General features: G+C 48.6%; 2 protein-coding genes across 3 annotated transcripts; both read left to right on the top strand.

Annotated features, from left to right (window-relative positions):
- Nucleotides 1–1799: 1799 nt before the first annotated feature.
- DYNLT2B (dynein light chain Tctex-type 2B) lies at nucleotides 1800–5781 on the top strand. The gene is made up of 5 exons (XM_072344290.1): nucleotides 1800–1957; nucleotides 2088–2221; nucleotides 3453–3522; nucleotides 4851–4914; nucleotides 5351–5781. Exons 1-5 carry the CDS (start codon nucleotides 1890–1892, stop codon nucleotides 5396–5398), a joined length of 384 nt encoding a protein of 127 aa, XP_072200391.1. The 5' UTR covers nucleotides 1800–1889; the 3' UTR covers nucleotides 5399–5781.
- A 1223-nt stretch (nucleotides 5782–7004) lies between these two features.
- PCYT1A (phosphate cytidylyltransferase 1A, choline) lies at nucleotides 7005–24282 on the top strand. Of its 2 annotated transcripts, none has more exons than XM_072344287.1 (9): nucleotides 7005–7094; nucleotides 11239–11379; nucleotides 13575–13674; nucleotides 15706–15822; nucleotides 17474–17625; nucleotides 18392–18470; nucleotides 19208–19350; nucleotides 19999–20187; nucleotides 20768–24282. In XM_072344287.1, the coding sequence occupies exons 2-9, from the start codon at nucleotides 11263–11265 to the stop codon at nucleotides 20972–20974; spliced, it is 1104 nt and encodes a 367-aa protein (XP_072200388.1). In that variant the 5' UTR covers nucleotides 7005–7094; nucleotides 11239–11262; the 3' UTR covers nucleotides 20975–24282. The 2 variants fall into 2 exon arrangements, with proteins under 2 accessions (XP_072200388.1, XP_072200389.1); XM_072344288.1 differs by lacking the exon at nucleotides 7005–7094 and adding an exon at nucleotides 10503–10690.
- The last annotated feature ends 122 nt before the right edge of the window (nucleotides 24283–24404 follow it).

Consider the following 24404-nt stretch of genomic DNA (forward strand, 5'->3'; position numbering starts at 1 on the left):
GCTATTCTTATGATGCATTAATCAGTTTCCAGGCTCTCAGGAGTGAACAACAAAGCCGGGGCTCACCCACACCTCACTTTCAACCCCAGCAGCCAGTAGGGGGTGGCCAGGGAGAAGGGACACAGGGCTGTTCCTGGGGCTGGTAACTCCAGCCAGCCACATCACTGGAAGCTCTGAAGACCCCAAAAGCTCCTTGAAGTCGTTGCAGTTCAGACGCAGGTGGTAGAAGATGTGACAGTTGAGGCTGCACCTTGTTGAAGGAAGGATCAGCAGGAAAAACTGCCTCATGCCCCTGCGCTCTGATCAAAATCGTCGTGTGTGGTTGCTCACACTTTCCAACACATGCTCAAAGTGTGGCGTTACGGGGTTGTTGCTCAGTGGAACAAGGAAGGATAAATGTGGGGAGTAAAGCCATCTGGAACAAGGCAGAGAGGATCACTGGAAGGAATGGGCAGTGAGAATCGTGCCCCAGAGTGATGCTGTGTAACGTGGTATCACAGATGGGGTGGGAAACTGTAGGGCAAAGCAAGGATGGGGCAAAGGCAGAGTAGATGCATGTGGACAGCCAGATGCCAGGGAAGGAACAGCAGCATCCAGGCCAAACAAGATTCTTTCATCCTTTAAAAAGTCAATTGTTCATCTCTAAACCAGGATGGAGCACGGGCAGCCCCCCTTCTCCTGCATCCTCCCCCCTGCCAAGCCAAGCAGCACCCCAAGCATCTCAGAGGGCCTTGGGTTGGTCTTAACACAGCTTGGGGACCACCTTGGGGAGGATTTAGGAGCACTGAAATTGTGCAAGCAGAAGAAGAAAGCAACAAGCAGACAGCTGGGATGCGACCCTGACTGGAACGCCACAAAGTGAGGGGAAAAACAAAGCTTCCTAAATGAATGGGGAACGCAAACGACCACGAAAAGATACACGAAGAGAAATCTGCAGGTTTGCCACGATCCCCCCCCCCCCCCCGCCCCCCCCCCCCCCCCCACGCTTTTTTAATGTGGGTCTGAAGCAGCGGCCGAGCAGGGGCAGGAAATGGTTAACTTTGTTTGCAAATAAACAGAGCTGGCGCTCGCTGCCTCACAGATACTTCTCGGAAATTAGGACGGGCCCGCGCAGGAGATTTGCATGCGTTGCGCGTGGCCCCGCGGCGAAGCGCGGAGCTCCAACCCACACGGGGCGAGCAGAGAGGGGCAGCGAGGGGCCCGAGTCCTGCAGCGCAGATGGCAGCAGCGCTGAATGTGCATACCAAGAACGGGGGGCTCGGGTGGATCACGGCAGCGAGGCGTGCTGCCCGAACAACCCGCAGCGCTTGGGGCGGGCTTGGGGCAGGAGCTTTAGAGAAAAGGGATGTGTCCCCGGGTTGGGGGGGACGCTCATTTTGGAGGACGGGGGTGGCTTCCTGCCCCGCGCTCCACCCCGCCGCGTTTCCATTCCAGCTCAGGCGCGGAGAGCGTTATGAGCGGTGTCATCTGCTGCTAAACAGAGGAAACTTGATCGGAGAGATTGCTGCGCTGAGATGAAGGGCAGAGGAAGCAGGATGTCAGCTTCTCAGAAGGTGCTGCCGTAAGCTGCGAGCACCATTCCGCCCTGGGAGCAGCGATAGGAACATCGATCTGCATAAACAGCAGCTCAGCAGGGCGTGGGTCCCCAAAGCCTCGGTGCGGGTCGGGACGCGGATGCGCTCCCTGGGTGCGGGCACAGCGCCGCTATCTCGCACCATCAGCGGAGCGCCGACCCCCCCTCCCCAACCATCGCGACCACGTGCGGCGCGCGGAGCGAAAACGGGGCGGGGCGTCGTGACGTCACAGCCTGCGTCATGGCGTCACGCTGCGCGCCGTGACGAGCCGGAAGTAGCGGCGGTTGCCGAGGTAACCATTGGCGGGGCCGCGTCATGGGAGAGCTGGGCTCGGAGACCGGGAATGGCAGCGCGTACAGCCTGCGGCCCGGCCTGCAGCGGCGGTGAGACGGCAGGAGGGCCCTTGGGGACGGGTGGGGGCCGCACTGGGTGTAAGGAGAGCAGGAGGGGACAGCTCTGTCTGTGTGCTGAGAGTAACCGTCCTGCGCCTCTTGTTGTTCTTCTCCTTGGCAGGTTTAAGGCATCCACGGTGAAAGAATGCATCCGTGCCGTACTGAAGGAGAAGCTGTCCGACGTGCAGTATGTCCCTGAGGAAATCCCTCAGCTCACAAAGTCTTTATCGGAGATAATAAAAGATAGGCTGAAAGGTGAGGAGGTCTGCTGGGAAAGCTGGTTGTTTTTCTGGCTGTGCCGTTCCTCTTGGAAGAGCTGGGAGGTGAGAACAAGGCCCGGCAGTAGAGCTGAAGAGGGGAGAGGTTTGGGAGCTCAGTCAGCCCTGGTAGTGTGAATATGGCCTTACAGCACTGCAAAGAGGAGGTGGTGGTTTGCAGGATCCCTTCCAGTGCTTCTGAGCATGAGAACCAACTTCAGGATTTAGCAGGTGTTCCTTGTAAGTGTTTCAGCTCTGGGCACATGAGATAGCATGGCATCACTTTTTTTATTCCTCTCTATCCTGGGGGTGAGGCTGGTGCTCCATCTGCTGGGCTGATTCTTCATCATGGTCTCAGCAGAAGCTGTAAGTTTGTGCTTCTCCCAGAGTTGTGTGTCTGCTTTAAGAGCAGCAGCCGTGCTCCCGGCATGTGTTGATGTCAAGTTAACATGCACAGGGCCAGGCTTGAGCAATCTGGAAACACGCTGGTGGTAGCCTGCAGCAAGACTGGCCCAGCGTGGCTGTTGTATCAGCTGACACCTCTGATAAGCATTGACAAAGTGGATGTTAAGAGGCTTAGTATGCAGTGTTCAATCATTCAGGAGAAACAGCACGTCAGGGTCTTCCCAGGACACTGCTGTACTGAAGACAAAGGCATTAAGATTAATATTTTATTTAGAACGTGTTTTTCTAGTCTGAATTCTGAAATCATCATTGTGGCCTCATTTGATCTGGCCCTCCAAGGTATTTCTTTACTGTTGTGAAAGGATCACATATTTTTGCAGACACACAGCATAGACCTGCCTGTGCTTTTAGATGGTCTTTTATCCCAACTCAGAAGTAAAAGAAACACCTACGTGGCAGAAAATCTCTAAAATAACTTGGCATCAGAACAGCTTTAAAATAAGCCAGTTTTCTTACATTGGTTTTTACCCACCTATGGCCTTATTTGCATTCTCTCCAGGTGTTCAGTTCTTGAAAGCTATAGAACAAAAATGCCACAGATGTGTATTTGGACAGATATCACATGCTCCATTCACCTTCCAAGGACAGTAAGACTGTGGTTCTCTGCACCGAGGAAAGAGAAGCTATGAGGCAATATGTCCATTCTATCAACTGCATGTGTGTTTTTTTAAGTTGCACAGGACAGAGCTTTGTAATTAAAGGCCTTTCTCTCTGTGTCCTATTTAGAGTTCATCTGAAGTTGCTCTCCTTTGTTTCTTTTTCAGAGCAGGGATTTGAGAGGTACAAGATGGTGGTGCAGGTTGTGATTGGAGAGCAGAGAGGAGAAGGAGTGAAGTAAGTTTGGGATTTTCTAATTGTATTTCTGTGACTTTTTTAGTTGTTTTTGTTTTGTGGGTTTTGTTTTTCCATCCTCCTTTGGGGGCTGCTTCCAATTTTCCTAGGTGCAAAGATATTTCTACAGGTGGGAATAGGTGAAGTATTTTCTCCTAAGCAGCAAGTGGTGGCTTGGGCTGTGGCTGATTAAATTGCTACAAGTCAGTTGACTGGTGATAATTGGCTGCATGATGGTTCTTAGCAAGCTGAAATGCTGAAGAGCATTTGTGAGGTGTGCTGCATAAAGGCATTTCACGCTGTATTCACAATGAACTGGAGCATACATCCAGTCTGTTCTAAGGGCCCTGCTGATGCACAAGATACACAGTAGTTCTTTTGTGTCTAAAGATGAACAACTATTTATCAGAAGTTTATATGTCTATCGTTCCCCGGTGTAATACTGTCATAGGAATCTAGCCTAGGTTGCAGGTGCAGAGCACCTGAAAAATCTAACTCCAGATGCCTGCAATCAGATGAACAAATAACTCTTTCCAGCTGTAATGGGGTGTAGCTTTCTGTCACTGCTGGGTAAGAAGACTAAAGGAAACAGCACGCGTTGTTTCTGTGCCTTATATGCAGGGCTTCTCTTTATTCTTGTGCCTAGAGCTCCAGCAGGAAATAAGTGAAGCAAACAGCAATTCCATTGGCTGAGACTGACTGGAGCTGGTAGGGAGCTGGGCATTTGAAGGAGGGAAAAGACAGTATCAGTGACATTAGACATGGCAGCAGTGAGGTCTCCTTTGGAATATCCCATGACAGTCTGGTCGTTTGCCTTTAAGGTAAGACAGATGTTAAAAAAAGGCCACTAGGATTTTCAGGGAACAGAGAGCAGAGATATGAAAGGGCTAGAAGTGCTTAGCTTGTATTTTAGTGATGTGAAGGCTGCCAAGAAATATGATAGTTCCCTATAAATAAATCAGTAGTATGCAACATGAGGGTGCCAGGGGTGAAGGACAAGAACAAGCAAGCTAATTTAGCCACTGTAACACACAGACCTGAAGTCAAAAGGTTCTTAAGCACCAAAGCAATGAGGCTGCAAGTGCTGCCACACAGTGGAGTGGGTCTGGTAGGTGATGAGTTTGAGGATGCGGCATAAGGAACATATTGAGGCAGTTACAGCACGTAATGGGAATCTAGCAATGGCAATCTAGGCTCAGGATTGGGAATGCTTCCAGTTTCCCTTATCTTTAAAGGAAGCTCAATTTGGTTTCAATTAAAGTGCCTGTGATCACTTAGATCCTTACACCTAACTTTGTAGGTAATGGCTTTCCTTTCTCTCCTTTGTCTAGCATGGCTGCGCGATGTTTCTGGGATGCTGACACTGACAGCTATGCTCATGATGTTTTCATGAATGTAAGCACTGACTTTTATAATGGAAAGTATAAAGCTGTTGTTTCACGTAGCAAAGTTAAAAGCAGCCGGTAGATTTTTCTTTGGAAGGAACCAAAACTCATAGTGAAACAAAACGATTTAGCTGCTCGTTCACAAATCTCTGAAGCAGGTGTGATATCCAAAATGATAAAACCCATTTCTTGAGTAGATCGTACAGGAGTGTACGAAAGCTGCTTAAGTTGCCCCATCTGACAAGTGGAGTAGGAAAGCACATGAGATATTTTCTTACTTGCTTTGCTGAACTGTTCTCCTTTTTTTTTGTCTTTTTAAGTACCTAAAGTGCTAGGTTATAAGTATTTTTAGTGCTCTGGTCTAAGTGTTCCCTCAGGTCAGCCTTTACGGTTGGGCTAACAGAGTTTGCTTTTGTTAACACGGAGCCTTTCTCTGTTTTCTTCAGGACAGCCTCTTTTGTGTGGTAGCTGCATTTGGCTGCTTCTACTATTGAAGATATCTGCACAAAAGGACAGAGGTGGGGGAGAATACTTGAGGGTGTTTTTTTGTTACCATAACACACACAAATGCGCAGTGTTCTTCCTTTAATACGTAATGCAGTACAGCTGTACAAAGTACACGTGTTGAACTACAGCAACCTTCCTCCCTTGTTGATGTCAGTATAGCTTTAAGGGTGTCATTATGTCCTTTATGTAAATTGCTGTTTGTTTTTCATGTAGCGTGCTGGTTTTGTCCTAAAAAGACTATTGTCAGGAGCTGTCGTTTTTAAGGCAGACACAACTTCTGTTTTAAGAGGGTTCCATCTTTTACTTGGTTCGTTTTCTGAGCAGAATGAAGTATCTCCAACAAATGTAACGTAATAAATCTGTATATTTACTTTTTCTCTCCCATGTGTTTACCTTGGCCTTTTCCACTGCTTGTCTTCTCTGCTCTACAGAACAGGCTAGCCTTGATTGCTCATCTGTGTTGCTCAGTTAAACGTTTTCTGAGGATCTTCTGTAAGTCAGCGCATAAAGCTGGCCTCTTATTCTACCTACGTGGATTTGTTCTTGGGACTTCTTTAAGAACTGGGTTGACAATTCCAGCTACGTGCCCCATGAAATGATATTAATTGATAGGAAGACAAGGTATGTAGGACACTGGGTCAGGCCAGCAGCCTGCACACCTCACCAAGTGTCAGAACTCCTCCAGCTATAACACCTCGTTGGCTCAGCGCAATCAGGCAGCTGTGTCACATGGAATAATCACTGCTGGTTGCCCTTTCAGCAAACACTGCAGTGCTTTCTCAACCTTTGCCTCTCAGGAACTGTTTCAGGAGATGAAGGTGGATGTTTAGAGACTAAACTTGTTTGGGCTCCAGCTGTGACGGGAGCAATAGAGAATGCTACTGGAAATCATGTTATTGCTGGAGATCACACTGTCAGTGCAGCTCATAGCAGCCAAGTCAGAAGTTACGATGCATCTTCTGGGGTCACTCTTCTGCCTGCAATCCTGGAGTTAGCGTGGCTCTGTTTCTCTAATAGGTTTGTTTGGGAGCAGCTTGGTTTGATTACTCTCTGATGGGGGAAACAGGAGGTGGCTTCCCTGATTGCTTGGTCACTAGTTGTGGCTGTCACGTGTTAGAGGACACGGTGGCCAGTGTGAGCATGTAAAGCTGGGAGTGTGCAGTGAAACAATACACTATAAAAACCTCCCAGGATTTGAGATGTACCCTCTTGACTTGTCAAGTTACAGTGACCAACGCAGGTGATCGCTGTGCGTTTGGTGCTTTTCAACAGCTGCTTCTCAAAGGTATAAATCTGTGCTGATTCAGCTGCGGTATCTCCATAAATCAGTGGGTGTGCTCCTGGAAGAAGGGCTGAGCAATGCAGCCACGAATTGCTGCACCCAGGGCCCGGCCAGGTGAGTTTCCTCCGCTGCTCGGGTAGCTCAACACCTCTGGTTTGCACAGCTCCTTCCTCTGCTCATCTGCAGCGTTCCTCCCATCATGCTGTAAGCCCCGCAGCAATCCCTCCCTTCGGCTCAGCGGGCGTTCCAGGCCGGAACGGAGATGGCGGGCGCTGTTTCCTGGGCCGCCCCGGTCCCTTCCTGCGCTCCGTCCCGACGCGGCTCCGCCCGGCGCCCCGTTGGCGTTGGCGGGAGCGGGGCGGGGCGGCGGCGGGAGCGGCGGCGGCTGCGAGCCGGGACAGGTGCGTGCGGCCGGGCCGGGGGGGACAGCGGGGCGACGGGACGTGCTTGGCCGGCACGGGCAGGGCTTGGGGCCGGGGGATGTCCCTTAGGCGGTGGGCTGGGGCGGCGCCGCCTGCGGTCGTTCCGAAGCGCTGTATAAGAGCCGTGTAGCGTAACTTGTAGCTGGGGATCTGCTTGGGGTGATGCGTGCAACCTGCGGGCTGTGCCGCGAAACCCGGCATCGGAACCGAAGTGGGGCGGGATGGGCCGCTCGTCCGTGTGCCTCGCGGTCCCCGAGTGCCCTGCGGTGCTCTGCACGACCCCCCGGCAGCCGTTATCCCGTGCCAGCCGCCCGGCCCTGGGGTTATGGCATCCCTACGGGGCTGTGAGCTCGATCGGAGACACCGGCAGCACCCTTCTGTGTCTGCAGAGTTGGGCCCTGCCTGGGAAGGAGCTGGGGTAGCAGAACTCCAAGTCTGGGTACTGTTGTGTCAGTCTGTGGCCAAGCTGGAATCGCTCTCACGTGTTCGTGTGGCTATTAATGTATTGCGAGATAGCTGTGTTGGCTTAACCAGAGGAGCTGCCTGTGCTTTAAGTGCCGGACCCTTAAGCTTAATACGGGCTGGAGGGGTTCCACCTGCAGGCAGAGCAGCCGAGCTGGGGACAGTGATACGTGTCCCTGGTTTTGTGCCCTCAGTGTGGGGAGCTGGGCAGGGCTGGCATGGAGATTGGGCAAGGCTGTTAAACACAGGCTGGGGAGAGATCCTGATCTCTCCCAGCAATTATGTATGGGTTAACCCTCATCGGGTAAACAGGCTTTCATCAGTTTCTAGGGCTGTCCGCGATGAGTCTGGTGGTGGTAACCTCAGCCTTCCTGCTTACAACAGATACCTTCAGAAATGCAGAGCAGCGAGGTGGATCATGAACCGGAGGTTCTGTATTGTGGAACAGAATGCAGTCTGTTCTCCCTGTGATGGGGGACACTGAGGGTAGTTCAGGCACTTTGCAGCCTGGCAGGAGTTATCTGAAGTGACAGGGCTTCTTCCTTTTCCCAGAGGCTCTCGCTTAGTGCCTTCCATGTGTCAGGGCAATTCCTGCCGGCAGGCAGCTGGCACAGTGCAAACTTTGGTAGTATTTGTCTGCGGATGAGTCAGCAGAAGAGAAATAGCTCAGTTCTGCAGAGCAGAGTGATCTTGTAGGCAGAGCAGCACATGACAGCTGCATCTGACTCCGAGTTCAGAGGGATGACTGGGAAGCACCAAGGTGGGCAGTGCAGCACGGGGTGGGGGGGGTTCATGGTCCCAGCATCAGCCTCGTGCCAGCTTGAACCTCTGTTGGCAAAAGCAGCAGCTGGTGGTTGGGATGTTTGCTGAGCTGTTGCAGTCACCTCTTGTTTTGTACAGGTTTTATTTTGCCTTGTCCTGTAGCCCCAGTTGTGTTCTGAAGTGGTGCGGAGGCTGTGATCTGCCCTATAACAGGGTGCTACTTGACTTTGCTCCTGGATAGCAATTTCTCCCATTTGAGCACAGCTCAGGCTTGCAGGATGGTGATCTGTCAGACCTATAGAACAATTGATGTTTTACAACAAGGCTTTTTCTTTTGTCTATGCCAGTTCTTTTATCTTGCAGCTTTTCAAGAGAAGCCTTCGGAGCTGTCTTTTTCCCTTCTCCATCTGCTGCAAGCAGTCCATGTTGTATGTATTTGGGGAAGCAAAGATGTGTGCTTGTGTGTTCAGCTCAGCTGCAGATGCTGGATCACGTTGTTAGAAAGTCATTGTTTAGGGGCTATTTTAGTCATTTGGATCTAGGGAAGAAAAAAGTTCTAAGATAAGCAGCTTTGTCACATTAAGGTATAGTTTGTCTTTTCAAAAGAGTTTGTTCCCAGCTTTTAGTGAAGGTGCCTTTGGTGCTGGAAGGAGCTCCTGGAAACACGCTAGCCACAGGGCAGAGGTTTGAAAGCTCTGAAGAGTGGTAAAATTACCATTTAATTCCTGCAGTAGTTGAAGTAATTAACAGAGCTGCGTCACTCAGGAGCTGCCCAGCCAAGATCCAGACACTGCGGAGGCTCCATCACAAGGTCTTGGCTGTAGCGCTGGTGCAGAGGTGGGGATGGGTGGGCTTTAAGGTCCTAACATAAGCTGTATGAATGTTTATGTGAACTGGGCAATTTTAGTAGGACTGTGATGATAAATATCTGATGCAGAGTATGCTTGCAAGATGGCAACTTGCAAAACCCAAGGAATACTTACGTCACACCCTATGCTTTCATAGAGGTACGGTGGAAGCTGCTGCGTTTATGGCACAGATCTTGCCCTACAGTTATGTTTGCTTAAGTGGTTGAAGACTTAGAGCTTAGGGCTGTAAACTGTAGCCTGAGTTTGCATTTGCTCATTCCCATGTATTTGCCTGTTGTTAGGAAATAAGGTTAATTACTAGAATAGGGGAAATGCAATGAACTTAACTGACAGGCATTATAGTGAGCACTGGATGGCTCATGCAGCTGTGAAATGGCCACACACCCTTCCTCTGTTCCCTTTGGAAGATGGTAAAGCTTTTCCAGCTGCTCTCCACAGCACTTTTGTCTTCTTCCCAGTATTTTTTTGGCTCCTCGCTCACCTAAAGATTCCCTTTTCCTAACGTAGTGCATTACATTAGGTCTAATAGCAGTTTGGGGCACACAGCCCCGAACCAGTTCAGCTGCATTTGATCCTAACACTGTTCACAAGGTATTGTCTTGGTGATGCTAGATGGGAAAAGCAGTGTTTTTGCATGCTATTAAACAGCACTTAATTCCTTTGGGACATTCCTTAACTCAGAGTCATCTGCACTTGAGTAAGTCCAATCACTCAAACTGCTTCTTAACAGCGCTCTTTCACCAGGCCCAACTTGCTGGCTGCTGGAGGGCAGAACTTTGCCCAGTGGCCAGCACTGAGGACAGCCTCAGCTCATCCCAAGCAGGAGCACTCAGAGTGACCCGAGCACCAGCACAGAGGGTGCTCAGAGGGTCTCTGCCTGTTCTCTTTCCTCTCATTGCCCCACCTAGAATGTTCCAGATGGGTGGGGAGAAGCTTTGAATTCCACGCAGCCCTAGTGATTAGGGTGTAAAGGCATGCACGTAGGCATCATTCCTGGGTGGAGGGTTCATGCTGCTTTCAGGGCAAGCGGGTCCAAAGTGCTGTTTGCTGCAGTGGGAGCTGCACACTTTGAGTGAGCAAAAGAGGTAATGCTTAGTTGCTGCACTTTACAAATAAACTTTGCAAATGCAGCAGCTGTATCTAACTCTGGCAGCAGCTGAGATAGAAATGTTTGCTATCTTGCATTTTTACAAACCCATAGCTTTGCTTCAGCTGTTCTTAATGCTCCAGGGCCCTGTTGGTAAAGCTGCAGTGTACGATGACCCCAGTGCAAAAGGCATCATGGCTAACTTGCAGATAGCTCTCATGTTTTCCATCCCAAGCAGGTTGTCTTTCTGTCCATTCATCACATCCACTGCTGGTTGCAGTCTGGTACACAGAGTGCCAGGAGTAAATGTGCCTTAATGTGACAGGCAGCTGCTTCACCACCAGCTGAGTCACCACTGCAGGAGACAAGGAACGAGAGGGAAGCATGGTGGCGAGGTGAGCTGGTGGTGAGGGGAGCTGCAGCACAGTCTTAGACAAACACAAAGCAGACTGCAAGCCATATTTGAGGCTTGCAGGCCAAAGGTTGCACCCCTTCTCTCCCTCTCCCTTATCCTTCCACTTAATGCTTGCATCCAGCGTCGTCAAAATGAGAGCTGGGGGAGGGCTGAACGTGCACAGGACATGTCTAAATCCTTAGGTTGCCTTTCAGTGGCTAAAATAGCACAATTGGCCTGTACTAATGATTTACAACTCGCACTGCAACTCTTATGTGAGTTTCTCTTGAGGCAGCTCACTGCTGTGTGCTTCTCTCTGCAGAACAGCTCCGAGTTGCATTAAGTGATTCAGTATTCCCACCAGGCACTGTTTGTCAAGACTTGGCAGCTGGTGCCAAATAGAACTGGCTAAGCCCCTTGTTAGGTGACTGTGTCTTTGCGCTGACCTTCTGTACGCTCTGCCTGCTGCTGACTGATTTTGCTTTGGAAGAGCTGAAAAATACATATTTATTTATTTATTTGCCTGTTTAAAATCTGTCTCTGCTGCAGCTTCTACTGGACGTGCTTGGCAAGATGGAGCCGCCAACCTCTTCCAGGCTCAATTCCCGAAAGAGAAGAAAAGATGGATCTGGCCCCAACGGGGCGACAGAGCTGGATGGAATCCCTGCAAAAATGTCTCGGCGCTCATCTGTAAGTAAGCAGAGGTGGGAGCTGGAAGTGCTGGGGAGGTTGAGTGCTGAAGTCAGAACAAAGGAAGATAAATGCGATGGGGTTTCTGTGGACTTAGAAAACAAGGGGAAGGAAAGAAGCAAATGACAGGAGCTATCCTTGCAAAGCCAGTTTGAAATCTTCCTTTGCTCATACTAATGACACACAACATGGGCTTAAATTAGATCTGAAGCAAGCATCGCTAAGCTGCTTTTGCGGTTTGTCCAGCTTGTTTGTACTCACTTAATCTGTTCCCAAGCAGACATGCAGGTAGGTGTCCACAAGTGCTACAAGTGGAAGCATTCATTCAGTGTAGGTGGGATTTCTCACAGACCCAGGAAGGAGAAATACTCCAAAAAAGCAGAGAAACAGGACCTGTGCCAAGCAGAAAGCAGTCCTTGTCAAGTAGGAGACCTGTGGGTGGGCTGAGAGTTCAGTACCTGCAGAGGCAGCCTGTCTGAAACTGGGAGGATAACTATTCTTTATTTTCCTGGTGTGACAAGAGACTCTACCGCAGGGCGTCTGTCCCGGCTAATGTCAGTATGAAGAGCTGACTTAATATTGCCCTTGTTGTGATCTTGTGATGATGAGCTTTGTACAGCTCCTCCCTGCTCCAGAGCTCTGCTTTGTATTGTGTGCTCTGGTTGTTCTTTCTGTATCTCTGTGAGAAGCAGCTTCCATCCTGCCACGTCATTCTGGGGTCATAGTCCTTGGTGAAATACAGTGATGTGTTACAGCTTTCCTCATTGATAACAATGTTTTGCTATTCAGTGAACACTTCAGTCCTGTCCCAGAACATCTGACAGATTATAAGTGTTGGAAATGGAAGCTTGAGCTATTGCATGACTCTCATCAAAATGCATCCTGTCCCTCTTAAAGACCCCATATCTTTTGGTGAGGAAAGAAAAGTGTATGGCTTATTCCATGGGATTGTTTGCACTTCAATTTGGTGTCTGTCTTGTGTCTGTATATGAATCTCACAAAGCAAGTAATGTCTAGTCTGCTGCATCGTGCACATCAAGTTGTGTCCTGACCCTTGTAGATGCTGTGGTGGAAGGGCAAGGTTGGCAGGAGCTTCTGAGGGTGTTTCTCTGTGATCCTCTGGTAATTTTGGGGTAGTTTTTTTTTGTCCTCTTATTCCTAGGTTTGTTTTGCTCTATTGATGATCAAAGTACAGAGTCTGGTTTTATTCACAAGCCCCAAATACAGTGGCAGTGAGGAAAGGAAAGGCAAAGGCCTTACCTAGCAGTAAGGACCCATCAGAGGAGCTGGTGTGTGAAATGTGGGGACCTCAGTAAATGATGATGTTAATTTCAGCAGCATCAGTTTGCTTGAATGTAATGGTCAGCAGTTGCTTTCCCATGCACTTCAATTGGAGAACTGTAGCAAGGAATTACATTAACAGTTGTAGCAATGGTCCCTCTGGTTGTAGTGGTGCTGGGCACTGTGACAGGATGTCACAGTGGGGTAGGAAGCCAGAGAGGAAATTGCTGATTAGCTTTTTGCAGCTAGGAGTGTTATTGTACTAACCTGCAAGCTTGTTTCATCACCTTCTGGCTCAGGAAGGAGAAACCCATTGCTGCCTCACACCTTCCTGCTAGAAGGAAGTTGAGTTGATTGTTCCATTATGGGAAAATCAGGTGTTTTGATGTGATTCAGAAACCAGAAACAATGCCTGGACTTCTGCTGAGGTCGAGCTAGTGGATTACAGAGGTTTTCCTGCAGCATTAAGATACATTCTGCTGCAAATCAAGGTCAGTCTCTTGTTACTTATGGTTCAGAAGTGAACAGTGGTACACAGATTTGTTAAGGATTTGTTCTGCTGTTGATACCGCTCTTCTGCTCATTCATATACTCAAATTGAGGAGCTGTTACCATCTGTACATCACAGCACAAGCTCTCGAACACACAAGCACAGCAAAGTGTTTGTCTGGATAAGCAGATTTGTGAGGGTACGGTTTGTTGAAGTTCCCTTTTCTCCTGCCCCCAAATTGAGGCTAATCACCTTGCAGGGCTGTTTGGAGGTTTAACACTAATTAGTCTTTCAGGACATGTGCTCAAGTCATGCAGAGACTCAGTGAGTCACTCAGTGGCTAGGACACTGCAATGGCATTGCTGCTGCTACGCTGTGTTGTTCACCTTTGCGTTCTCACTGCTGACCTTCTCTGTCTGTGTAGGGACTGAGGGAGCCAGCTCCGTTTTCAGATGAAGTGGAAATCGATTACAGCAAGCCGTACATCAGAGTGACATATGAAGAAGCGATGAGAGGGACCCCTTGTAAGTAAGAATCTGGCTTTAAGGGGAATGTATGTTGAATGTGGGGTGGGGGATGTGAAAAAACACTTTGTTAAAGCTTTGTTGATTAGATAACTGTTTCTGTGTGTAGTTGGGCCTGCCAGTCCAACCGAAACTGGAGCCTGTGTGTGGAGCTATACCTTCACCAATAAGACTTTGAAACTAATACTGATATTTTAGGTGTACCTTGTGCCTCTGACAGCTAAAGCTTACTATCAGACCTGAACGTTTCTTGGTATGACTCAGTCTGAGGCAACTTAAAATTGGGCACTTTAAAAGTCATCCCTTTTGAAATGGATGCACAAAACCAACATACGCCTTTGTCTAGAGTATCCCATTCTAGTCTGCAGTGTCATTAAACAAAACAGGCCAGCCCCACAGCAGGACTGTGTCTTTTTATTCACTAAAACTGGGAGAAACTGTTCTCTTTGCAAACCCAAAGGGGAAACAGAGGCAGGACTGTCCTTTCATGGGGGGTGGTTTCGCTCTCTTGTCAAACAGAGTGTGCAGGCAGTGCTCTCTTACTTGGCCTCTCTGTTATGGAGACCCCAGGATAATATAAATGCTGTCCTTCTAATTATCGGACTGATGCTGAAAGAAAAGCCAGCTCAGACTGAGATCTGACACTGATTTCCTGCAGGAGTTTTTATAAATGTAGTGTTTTGCACACTCCATGTTAGTTTCCCAGCTGAAAGTCTCTGGAACCTACATGAAGGTGTCTGATTTGGTGGCTTTTCTGCCCACTGAGTCTAAAATACAGCGTGTCTCCTTGTTGCTGTTTCAGCCTGTTCTCAGAGACTGCAGCTATTGCAGATATAGAGGAACAGGAGCAGATGTCCCAGCCAATTTCCAGAACATAATTGCACTTTAGCAAAGCTGTGTCAGGGTCAGCCCTCTCCTGACATACAGAAAGCTTTTACAGTTTTAGATCTCCAAATCCTTGACCCTCCAGAGCCTCCCGGCACCTTCAGACAGAGGCAGATCTGCTGACAAATGACTGTGAGAGGCTGTCCTCAAACTGACTCCTCTGCTTGGCTTGAACCTGTTATCCCTCCATTTGCGTCAAGTCTTCCTCTTGCAGCCTCCCGTGCTCTGTCACTGGGCACAGGCAGGGCCCTCCCCAGACCCACGAGGCTTCAGCTTTTCTGCTGGGTTTTCTCTCTGCCCCTTCCTTGCTGTGGCTTTGACATGTTTCTGTTCACACCAATCTGAGTCTGCCTGATTTGAGCCAGAGAACAGCAGGCTATTTCCAAGTGTCAGATACCAAGAATGCGTACATTTCTGTTAGCATCAACAATAGCTGGAGTCCCATGTCGTCCCAGGGCACCAGAAGTTGGGAGTCTCCTGCTGTTACGTGGCAGTTACTGGTCTATCTCAACTTACCTTTGTGCTGACCTCAGGGAGAAGATGCAGTTTACTCTGGGAGAGATGGCCTGGTGGCCTTTTTTCTTCCTTATGAACCTATGGATTAAATTGATAGTGCCAGCAGCTCAGCAGGATTGTATCTGCTTTCATTTGAGTAGTCCAAATGTATTTTTCAGATAGAGCCACACACTTTGTGGGTTGGTGGGGAATCGGAACAATCTGGTCCCTTAACCCGATGTTGTAGCTGTGGCAGTGGGCTGCAGGGAGAAGGATGCTGAGAAGGTCTTCAGATGCTGTCCTGGCTGGCAAGGGAAATCAGGTGCCTGAAAAACATTTTGGCCCTTTGGTAGCTCCTTGCTGTGCAAGAGCTTAATGCTACATTTAGATTTCCATAGGAGGCAGGTGTTCAGGGTTTGCTTTCCCCTTGATCTCCCTCCATCTTGTTCCAGTGGGTATGTGGTGTGTTTTGAGTCTGTCTTTGAACATGGATATAATTTCAGCTCTGTGGGCTGGTTTTTTTTGGGGTTTTTTTTTGCCAGTTTTATGCAACTGTCTGTGAGTTTCAGAAGGTCACACAGGCAGGAGCAGCAGCTGCTTCTCCAGGAAGGCACCCTCATCAATGTCTGTCTGTCTGTTTCTTTGGCACAGTGGATCGCCCTGTCAGAGTTTATGCTGATGGAATATTTGACTTGTTTCACTCTGGACATGCCCGGGCCTTGATGCAAGCAAAGAACCTCTTCCCAAACACATACCTCATTGTGGGAGGTAAGGAGTGATCTTGTTGACTTTGTAGGAACACCATTAACCTCTGCTGTTGTGCGTACAGGTGGCACAATGGGGTTTTTGTCTTTATGGCCTTAGTGGCTGCCATTGCACTACACTGACAGTCAGATATGCCTACAGAAAGGAATCCTGTACCAAAAGGAGAAGGCTTCTCATCAACCTATTCTAATCTGGCTCCTCTAGTTTGTGATGGACTCCTGAATGCCTGAGGTGATGTAGCCAAATGTAGCTTCCAGATCTTTAAGAACAGAATGGGAAGGAAGAAACTGTTTTTTCTGGCTGCTGCCATCACTACTGTCTGTCCATGCAGTGCCTCTGTGCCTGTACTTTCACCCAACTCTGACGTGTGCTACTGCAGACATGTCAGACTGTGCACGTTGTCTGTCAGGACATGACCTCTGGTCAGGCTGCATAATGATGTTAAGGTAGCAGGAGCTGGGAGTACTTGTAACTAGTTTTCTCAACTATCATCAACTTCTTAAAGCAAAATGGAATTCTAATTCTACAATAGACCATCCATAATGTCTCCATGTGGTTTGTTTCCCTGTCACAGATTCACTTGCTGCTGAGGGCTTATTTGCAGTGGTACTTCTGAATGTTTTATGTGTGCTCAAGTGGCGTCTGGAATGGGAAAGGAGTGGGGAGAGCTGCTACGGTTAATGGAAGGTTCAGAGTGCTCTGAGCTTAGAAATCTCGCAGACAGAAGGACAGGCTGGATACATAAATGATGTACACAATACAGGAAAATAACTTCAGGGAACACTATTAACATGTTAGTGGAGCAAGGCTTGTAATCGTGCTCTCTGCCTCTGGGTGACTGGTAAAGGGGAGGGCAATGAACTGCTCCCCTCTCACCGGGAACTGACAGAGACAAGAGACCACAGCCTGAGTGAACATTAGCTCCAAGCTGGGAGCAATCTCACCCGCTCTTTATCATCTGTTTGTCTGGAATATAAATACACCCCATACCCTGAGACTGGTAATGCCTTGTTTACTTTTGTGTCTGATAATCACATAAAGCTACTTCCTTTCCACTGCCTTATGTGCAGAATTACGAAGAGTTGTTCATTTACTTTTCCATAGAACTTAATTAAATGAGCTTAATTTTCTGTGAACTCTTTTTTTATTCATTTCCCAAGAGCCTGATTGTGGCACGTTGTTGGTGAAATCAGAAGCATAGGGATTTTTGTTGTTGTTGTTGTTTTTCCCACAGGCTCCAGTTTCCAGACCTGGGACATCGATAGGTTAATAAGGAGGTTTCTGCCATGTAGAGCTCCATGTGCCATTTCGTACAGGAGAGTTGTCTTCTGTATTGGCTCATCTTGTTGGTTAGCGTTGGAGCCTCTAGACCTTGAGGGTTTGGGGTGTAGGTCCCCAGCTTGTGCAGAAACCCCCCCCAAAAAATGGCTGTTTCCCTCTGTTCAGCCTGCCTGACATTGCCCAAGGGTTTAGTGTTCTGTCACCACTGCCTGTTCCTAGTGCTCTGTGGCTAAGAAGAGTTAGATTTGAAGTGCCACCTTCTTAACAACATCCAGGATTGCCTGACTTAGCAGAGGTGTGTGTGGGGTCCTTTTGCTGTGAAGTACTGGGATAAGTAGCTCAGCCTCACTCTTCTCTGTGCCTCTTTCTTCAGTCTGCAGTGATGAGCTGACCCATAACTTCAAGGGCTTCACGGTGATGAATGAAAACGAGCGGTATGACGCCGTGCAGCACTGTCGCTATGTGGATGAAGTGGTGAGAAATGCACCGTGGACACTCACCCCTGAATTCCTGGCAGAGCATAGGGTAATATATGGCATCTAACCTGCTTTGAATTTTCACTAGGTGCTATTTACAGCAAGAATTCATCCACGGAGGTGACCTCTGCCCGAGCAACCTGTTTGTGCTGAAGATCCTTAAATAGAGAATGAGTTGTGTTATGGGAGCTATGTGGGGCTTCTTGCATGGAAGCATGTGCTGAGCTGGCAAATAGTGACACAGTAAGGGAGTCTGAGAGGGCAGAAGGGTTTCTGGTTCCAGGAGAAGTTGATGCCGGTCACAGAACTATGTGTAACAGGAATAGAGAGAGAATAACATGGGATGGGAATGATTTCTGCAGGTTGTCTGGTCCACATGCTCTCAGCAGGACCACATTAGATCCATATCAGCTTCCCTGCAGCAGGAGACCAGGAAAGCTCTATTGTCCTATCAATAGGTAAGATAAAGTGAAAGGAATCTCTGACATCTGTTGAACTGCTTTGGGAAGTGAGGAGGGGTCTGGGGCTCAGTTTCCCTTGTGGGCATTCAAAAGCTATTTATGGAGCCTAAGGCAGCTGTGTCCTTCGTCCCAGCCCTTTCTCTTTGTTGTGTGCTAATGAGTTTTGGTAGGCAATTGCTAGTGATAAGGTGGGACTACTCTGCCTTGGATTGTCAAGAGAAAAGTGTCTTGCTGTTCTCTGGCACGCCCCTGAGTGGAGATATTGAGCAAAAAGTTATCATCCTTAGGCAGAAAGCAGGAGTCTCCATGCTCAGAGTTAAATGCTGACTCTTTTATTGCTTTCTTAATTTTCAGATCGACTTTGTTGCACATGATGACATCCCCTATTCTTCTGCTGGCAGTGATGATGTTTATAAGCACATAAAAGAAGCAGGTGAGTCTGAGTTGGATTCTCCAGGGATTTCTGTTGAAGATCTGCTGGGCTTTCTCCTGTGTGGCAGGGTTACACCTGGGGAAGTGGCTGTGGCCCCTGGGGACAAGGTGTGTCTTGTAGACTCTGAGGACAGAAAGAAGAATGTTGGTTTTGGATATTAATTCACGAGGCCAAAACTGATCCACATCCCAGCTTAATGTTATTGTCCCAGTCTTGTTATTGTGATTAACAATCTCCTTTTGGCAAATAAATAAATAAAATGATTTGCCTTACAGATTCTCACCAGTGGAGAACCTTACAAAGTTCACAGAGCGGATCCTCTGGCTGATTGCTGTAAAACTCAGTGGGGGTACAGCTGATTTTAAGCCATCAAAACGGAGCCATCTAAGCTTACAGTTCCACTTACAGATTTGCAGTACTCCTTATTCTCTCCTTATCAGCAGACCCTTCCAAAAGCAGTTGATCATACTCGGTAGTTTTCAAACCTGCTGAAGTGGAGAACTGGAGCTTTTTAATCAAAAGGTGTATTTGTATTTCAGTAAGAAATATATTTTACATGCTGGAGTCTTGGTTCCCCCTCACCAGTCCTAGAAAGGAGAGTGTGGTATTGTACATTCAAGACGTGGTGGTGTGAGGATGGGTAGAAGGTGTGCTCATGGCAGGGGAGATGGTTTGCTAACAGAGGTGGCAGCGTATGTCTTGCTACAGTTGTCTTGAGTCCTGTTCTCCACCTTCAGGCATGTTTGCACCAACTCAGAGGACTGAGGGGATCTCAACATCAGATATCATCACCCGGATCGTGCGGGACTACGATGTTTATGCCAGACGGAACCTGCAGAGGGGCTACACAGCTAAGGAGCTCAATGTCAGCTTCATAAACGTGAGTAGAAATGTGTTTCATCATAACTTCTTGTTCAGAGAAATTGTAGGTGCCCCCTGGAGCTGCAGGAGTAACAGGGCTTCGTTAGGGAGGAGGGACACACTCTGTTCCTGTACTGAGTGGAACACAGGCAAAATACACCACAGGAGGCTTTTCTGATGTTGGAAATAACGTAGTAAACATTTTTCTTATCACTCTGACACTGCTTTTTTAAATAAATTCAAGTCAAATTAAAGCAGGAGAGGTAATGGCTGCTTGGCCTCAATTTGGAATGTAATTCTGCTTCTGTTTAAGAATGCCTTGTAAAAAGTATTGGCATGTGATGATACACAAGAAGACCTCCAGCAGGTCACTCAAATCTAATCAGTATATTTTATAAATATTTGCTTCTTCCACACACTGTGCTCAAATAGCCCTGATGTCTGGGTTTAGTCATGCTTTGTGGACTGTGCCAGTGCCTGCCACAAAGCATCTTACAGCCCCACTGCATGTCTGCCATTTAGTCTAGGAAAAAAGCATCACTGAAGTGAAGTGTCAAAACTCATGGAGATGCTGAGTCTTAAGCAACAGTCCAGTGTAAGAACAGAACAGTGGCAGTCACCACTCAGATCTGGTGAGCTGTATTCTGACCCACCTCTTACTCAACAGGAGAAGAAATATCACCTGCAGGAGCGTGTGGATAAGGTGAAAAAAAGGGTGAAGGACGTAGAGGAGAAGTCAAAAGAATTTGTTCAGAAAGTGGAGGAGAAAAGCATTGATCTCATTCAGAAGTGGGAAGAGAAGTCTCGAGAGTTCATTGGCAATTTCCTGGAGATGTTTGGCCCAGAAGGCGCCTTGGTAAGGAGCTGCTCTGGGAAAAGGAGGGAGGGGCTTTGGGAGTACTTGGCAGTCAGTATGGGGCCCTTGGAGCCCACCTTCTACAGAACAAAGCCTCTGGTTTGTTGCGGTGCTGGTTGTGTTGCCACGCTCCAGGCAAGCTGTTCCAGGCTTGGGCAGCATCATGTCCTGAGATCCCTCACCGCTGCCAGCTGAATAAAAGCCAGTTATGGCTGTAGCATGAAAGGTCTCTGTTTCCCAAAAGCTGGTTTGTGAACCTTGGCTTGCATCCTGCAGGCCAGAGAGCATCCAAGAGACTGACAGTCGGTTTGTCACTGGGATGAGATGTGTCTGAAGTGATGGGTTTTTGCCAGGCTGTGCTGTGGTGCTGGCTGAATATCACACGCACTTCATTCTGGAGGTGCTTGGAAATGGTGGTGCAGCGTACATAGGCTAGAACTATGCTTGGGTTCCTTCTGTTCTTATATTGCATGAAGCACTGAAGAGACTCAGCAGCACCAAACGCTGCACAAGCTGTGATTGCTATCCATTTCCATCTCTGTTTAAGTCATGCTAACTACCTTTCTGCTTCCATCACCAGAAACACATGCTGAAGGAGGGCAAGGGCCGGATGCTACAGGCCATCAGCCCAAAGCAGAGTCCCAGCAGTAGCCCCACACATGACCGTTCCCCATCTCCCTCCTTCCGCTGGCCCTTTTCAACCAAGACTCCTCCTTCCTCGCCTGCCAACCGCTCCAGGAATGAGTCTGCAGTCACCTATGACATCAGTGAAGATGAAGAGGATTAAGCTGCTGGCCAGGATTTGCTGCGAACTGCTAATCGCTGAATCCTAAGTCCAGACCCACTTGGGGGGGAAACGAACAAGAGAGCCATAGGAACAGGGCTGACGGTGAGCGTAGGGCCTGGAAGGCACCCACTGCTCTTTGCAAGGGCTGCTGCCTGGAAGCACATTCAAACCTCCTTTCCCTTCTCCCCAAATTCCCTTTTTATTGTTTACGTTCTAGTGTTTTCCAGGGGAAAGATGGTTTTTATATTTTAAGAATCTAGTCTTTTAAAACACAAAAAATAGCACCAAATCGTGGCTCTTCTTTTTGGTTTCTTTTCCCCTCTTAAACCCTCCAGCTGAGATGGAGAGCGGTAAGACCAATCTGTCCCTTCTTTCCTTCAGCTCTTCAGTCTTATACCTCCCACCCCCAGGTAGTATCCATGCCACTGCCAAGTGAAAGACCCTTCAGTTCCTCAACCAGCAGCGCCTCAACAGCGTGTAGAAAGCAGCCTTGCATAGAGGCTGCTGGGAAATAGGGACCTCTCTGCTGCACTGGAGCTGATAGGAGCCCATGTGGCAGGCTCTATTGTGCTCATACCTATTAGCTGAGCTTGCTAGCGTGTCGCAGCGAGGGTGTGCTGGGACTGGGGCAGGTGGCTTAGAGTGCATGAGCTACACCCTGGAAGAAGTCGCAGCTCCACAGCTGCACACCCTGTAGACGTGCAGCATTTGCAGCTCCAAAACTGCTCTGAGGGCTGTGAGGGAAAGGCCCTTCCAGCCAGTCTTAACAGAACAGTTAAATCTTGACCTAAAATTGAGCCCTCAGTTGCTGTTGGAGAGAAGAGAATGTTTGCTTCAGGGCACTTGTTGTCTGTGCTTTTCCTACAGTGTGAGAGACCCCGGGTAGGAAATGAATGTGTGTACTCTTTTGGGAAGCTCCTTGTCCCAGTCTCTGCCATGTTGTGAGTTTTACTGTCTGTCCAAACAGCCCTTCAACGCTGTGCTCTGTGCGTGTTTGTGTTTCAGTTGCTGGCTCTAGGGGCTGGAGCAGTCCTTTACACTGGTGCTGTGAAGTTGCTGCTGTAAGGACACACCGTGATTTCGTACAGCCAACTCACTGTCCACATGGGTGTGTGTAGCTGGACAGATGAAGGGCACGTTTTACCCCAGTGGGGAGCCACAGTCCCATGTGGCAGTTCCCTGCCTTGCACAAATCAGTGCCCATTTATTCTGCTCCTTGAGGCAGGCTGGGGAGCCTCAGAGAGCACTGCAGCTTTTTCAGGTTTTAAACACATGATCTGCTTATCTGAATTGGTGGTCCTAGTCCTGCCTGCTGCCGTGTTTGTGTAGTGAGCTTTGAGCTGCATGGCCTCCAGCTCTACGTGCTTTGTGCCCATGCACTGAGCTGCTCCTGTGCTCTGTCCTGGCAGGCAGTGCTGGAGCGAGTGGGCTGCTGCTTCCCACTTGCTTATCCATTCAGGTTTGCCTGTGACATCCAAAGTCTCTGGGTGGAGCTGCTGGGCTGAGCAACCCATGTGCTCTTGCGGTGCTGGGAGCAATACTGCAGGGAGCTCTTCCAACTGGGATGTGGGATTTAGGGAACAGCAGTTGCAAGGAGATGAATCCAAATGCTGCCACAAGCTCTGCGCCGAGCAGTGCTGCCAGGGATGCTCCATGGAAAGAATGAGCTGCTGCTCATCAGCTTTTACCTTGCTGATCTCCTGTCACTGCCCAGAAGGCTTAATGGAAACTCGGAGGAAAGAAATCTCTTTGCTTCTGTTGAGGCTGGAGCCTGTGTGAGAGTACTTGGGGGGTTCCTGATCTGCCACTTGGTCCCCCAACAGGGATGTGCACAGGTACGGGAGCATGGCTGGCTGCTGTTGATTTTAAACTGTACAGAGCGAGTAACAGTCACTTGATACAAGCCAGTTTTTACTCACCTGGTTTATGAGTGATAAAGCACTTCATTTATATCACCTATGTTCTTTTTTCCCTGCCTTTTCCACCTCCTTTCTTCACCCTTCCCTCACTCTGGGGTTACATCGCTTTCCCCAGCCGGGCCGTGCTGTGTCAGAGCCTCACTACTGCTCTAAACACAAGTTATGCAGCAGTGTTCTGTACCTTGGGATAATAATGGTGTTTGGGATGGTAGCTTGTCTCGTGGAGACAAACTTATTCCTTGGTGTCTGCACAACCTGGGGTGCTTGGTAAGAAGCCAGACCTGATTTTACACGTAGCTTGGAATAACAGAACTGTTTCTCATAACCAATAATCCCTGCTTCCTCCTTGCACTTAAATTAAAATGGCCACTCGAATTCTACACTAGTGTTCTTTTATTTATTGGCTTTTTAGTTTTGTTTGTTTCTTCCTGGATTACTGGCTCCACCCCCAGTGCTGTCATATATATGTATATATATATCTGGCAGGTCTTATCTCTCTCAGATACACGTGATGCTGCTTCAGGGCTGTCCTGCACATACCTCTCACCCATCCCACCCTCTTCAAAAGAAGCATCTGGAAGAAAACTGAGCATGAATTAAGAGGCAAAATAAGACTCCAGTAGCATGCATTGAAGAACAGACCCCACATCTTTCCGATGTGCTCACAAGGACTCCCTGCTGTAAGAGTTGGGTTTCCTGCCTGCTGTAAGGAGGTGTAAGGAGCTGTTCAGCAAGGTGACCCAGTCCCATACTTTACTCCTTGACAGTGTGCTGCATGTGCTGAAACCCGTGAGCTTTCTGAGCCCTTCTGCTTGTGTTGCTGCCTATGAGGCTGTGTTGGTGGTAGTTGTGGGCTGTTGCTAGGAGTGTGTCAAGTTGGATGATCTTATAACTGATCATCAAAGTACCTGCTGGCTCAGCAGTTTCACTTTGAGCTCAACTACCCGCAGGCAGTTTGGGTCACTTCCCCCTGCCCCTGGTGGGACACAGCTTTTCCCTGAAACGAGTGAGCTGAATAAGTACAAACTGGGAACTCTGCCTTTCCCACTCCTCCCTTCCCCTGTGTGTTGTGCTGGGCTGAGGCCATGTGATGGGGGGTCAGGAGGGGGGCCCTGTGAGAGCACTGATGCGCAGCTCATGCCAGGTTTTGGTGGTGCCCAGCAGCAAGCTCTGCTCTTAGCACCTGTGATCTGCCCATCTCTGACCATAATGCATCAACTGGTTGTGCTGTCCCCTCCAGCCTCAGCTGCCTCAGGCTGGCTCTTCCCAGTGTCTGGTCTGTGCTGGTTTCTCTGTATGGCCCTATGTGCACAACTCTGTGTCTTAACTTGTGCTGGAGTTGGGTTTTTTTTGGCATTTACAATTAGCCAAATAAATGCAAAATCGTTTTACTCTCTGTGTGCTGCATCCCTTCTGCTGTTCTAGCACAGATGTGTTCTCCTCATCTGTCATATTAGCTGTGGTTTGAAGGAGACGAGGCTTTAGGGATCTTCCACATCCCCACCTGAAAT

This window comes from Excalfactoria chinensis, chromosome 9, assembly GCF_039878825.1.
Source record: "Excalfactoria chinensis isolate bCotChi1 chromosome 9, bCotChi1.hap2, whole genome shotgun sequence".
Taxonomy (NCBI): domain Eukaryota; kingdom Metazoa; phylum Chordata; class Aves; order Galliformes; family Phasianidae; genus Excalfactoria; species Excalfactoria chinensis.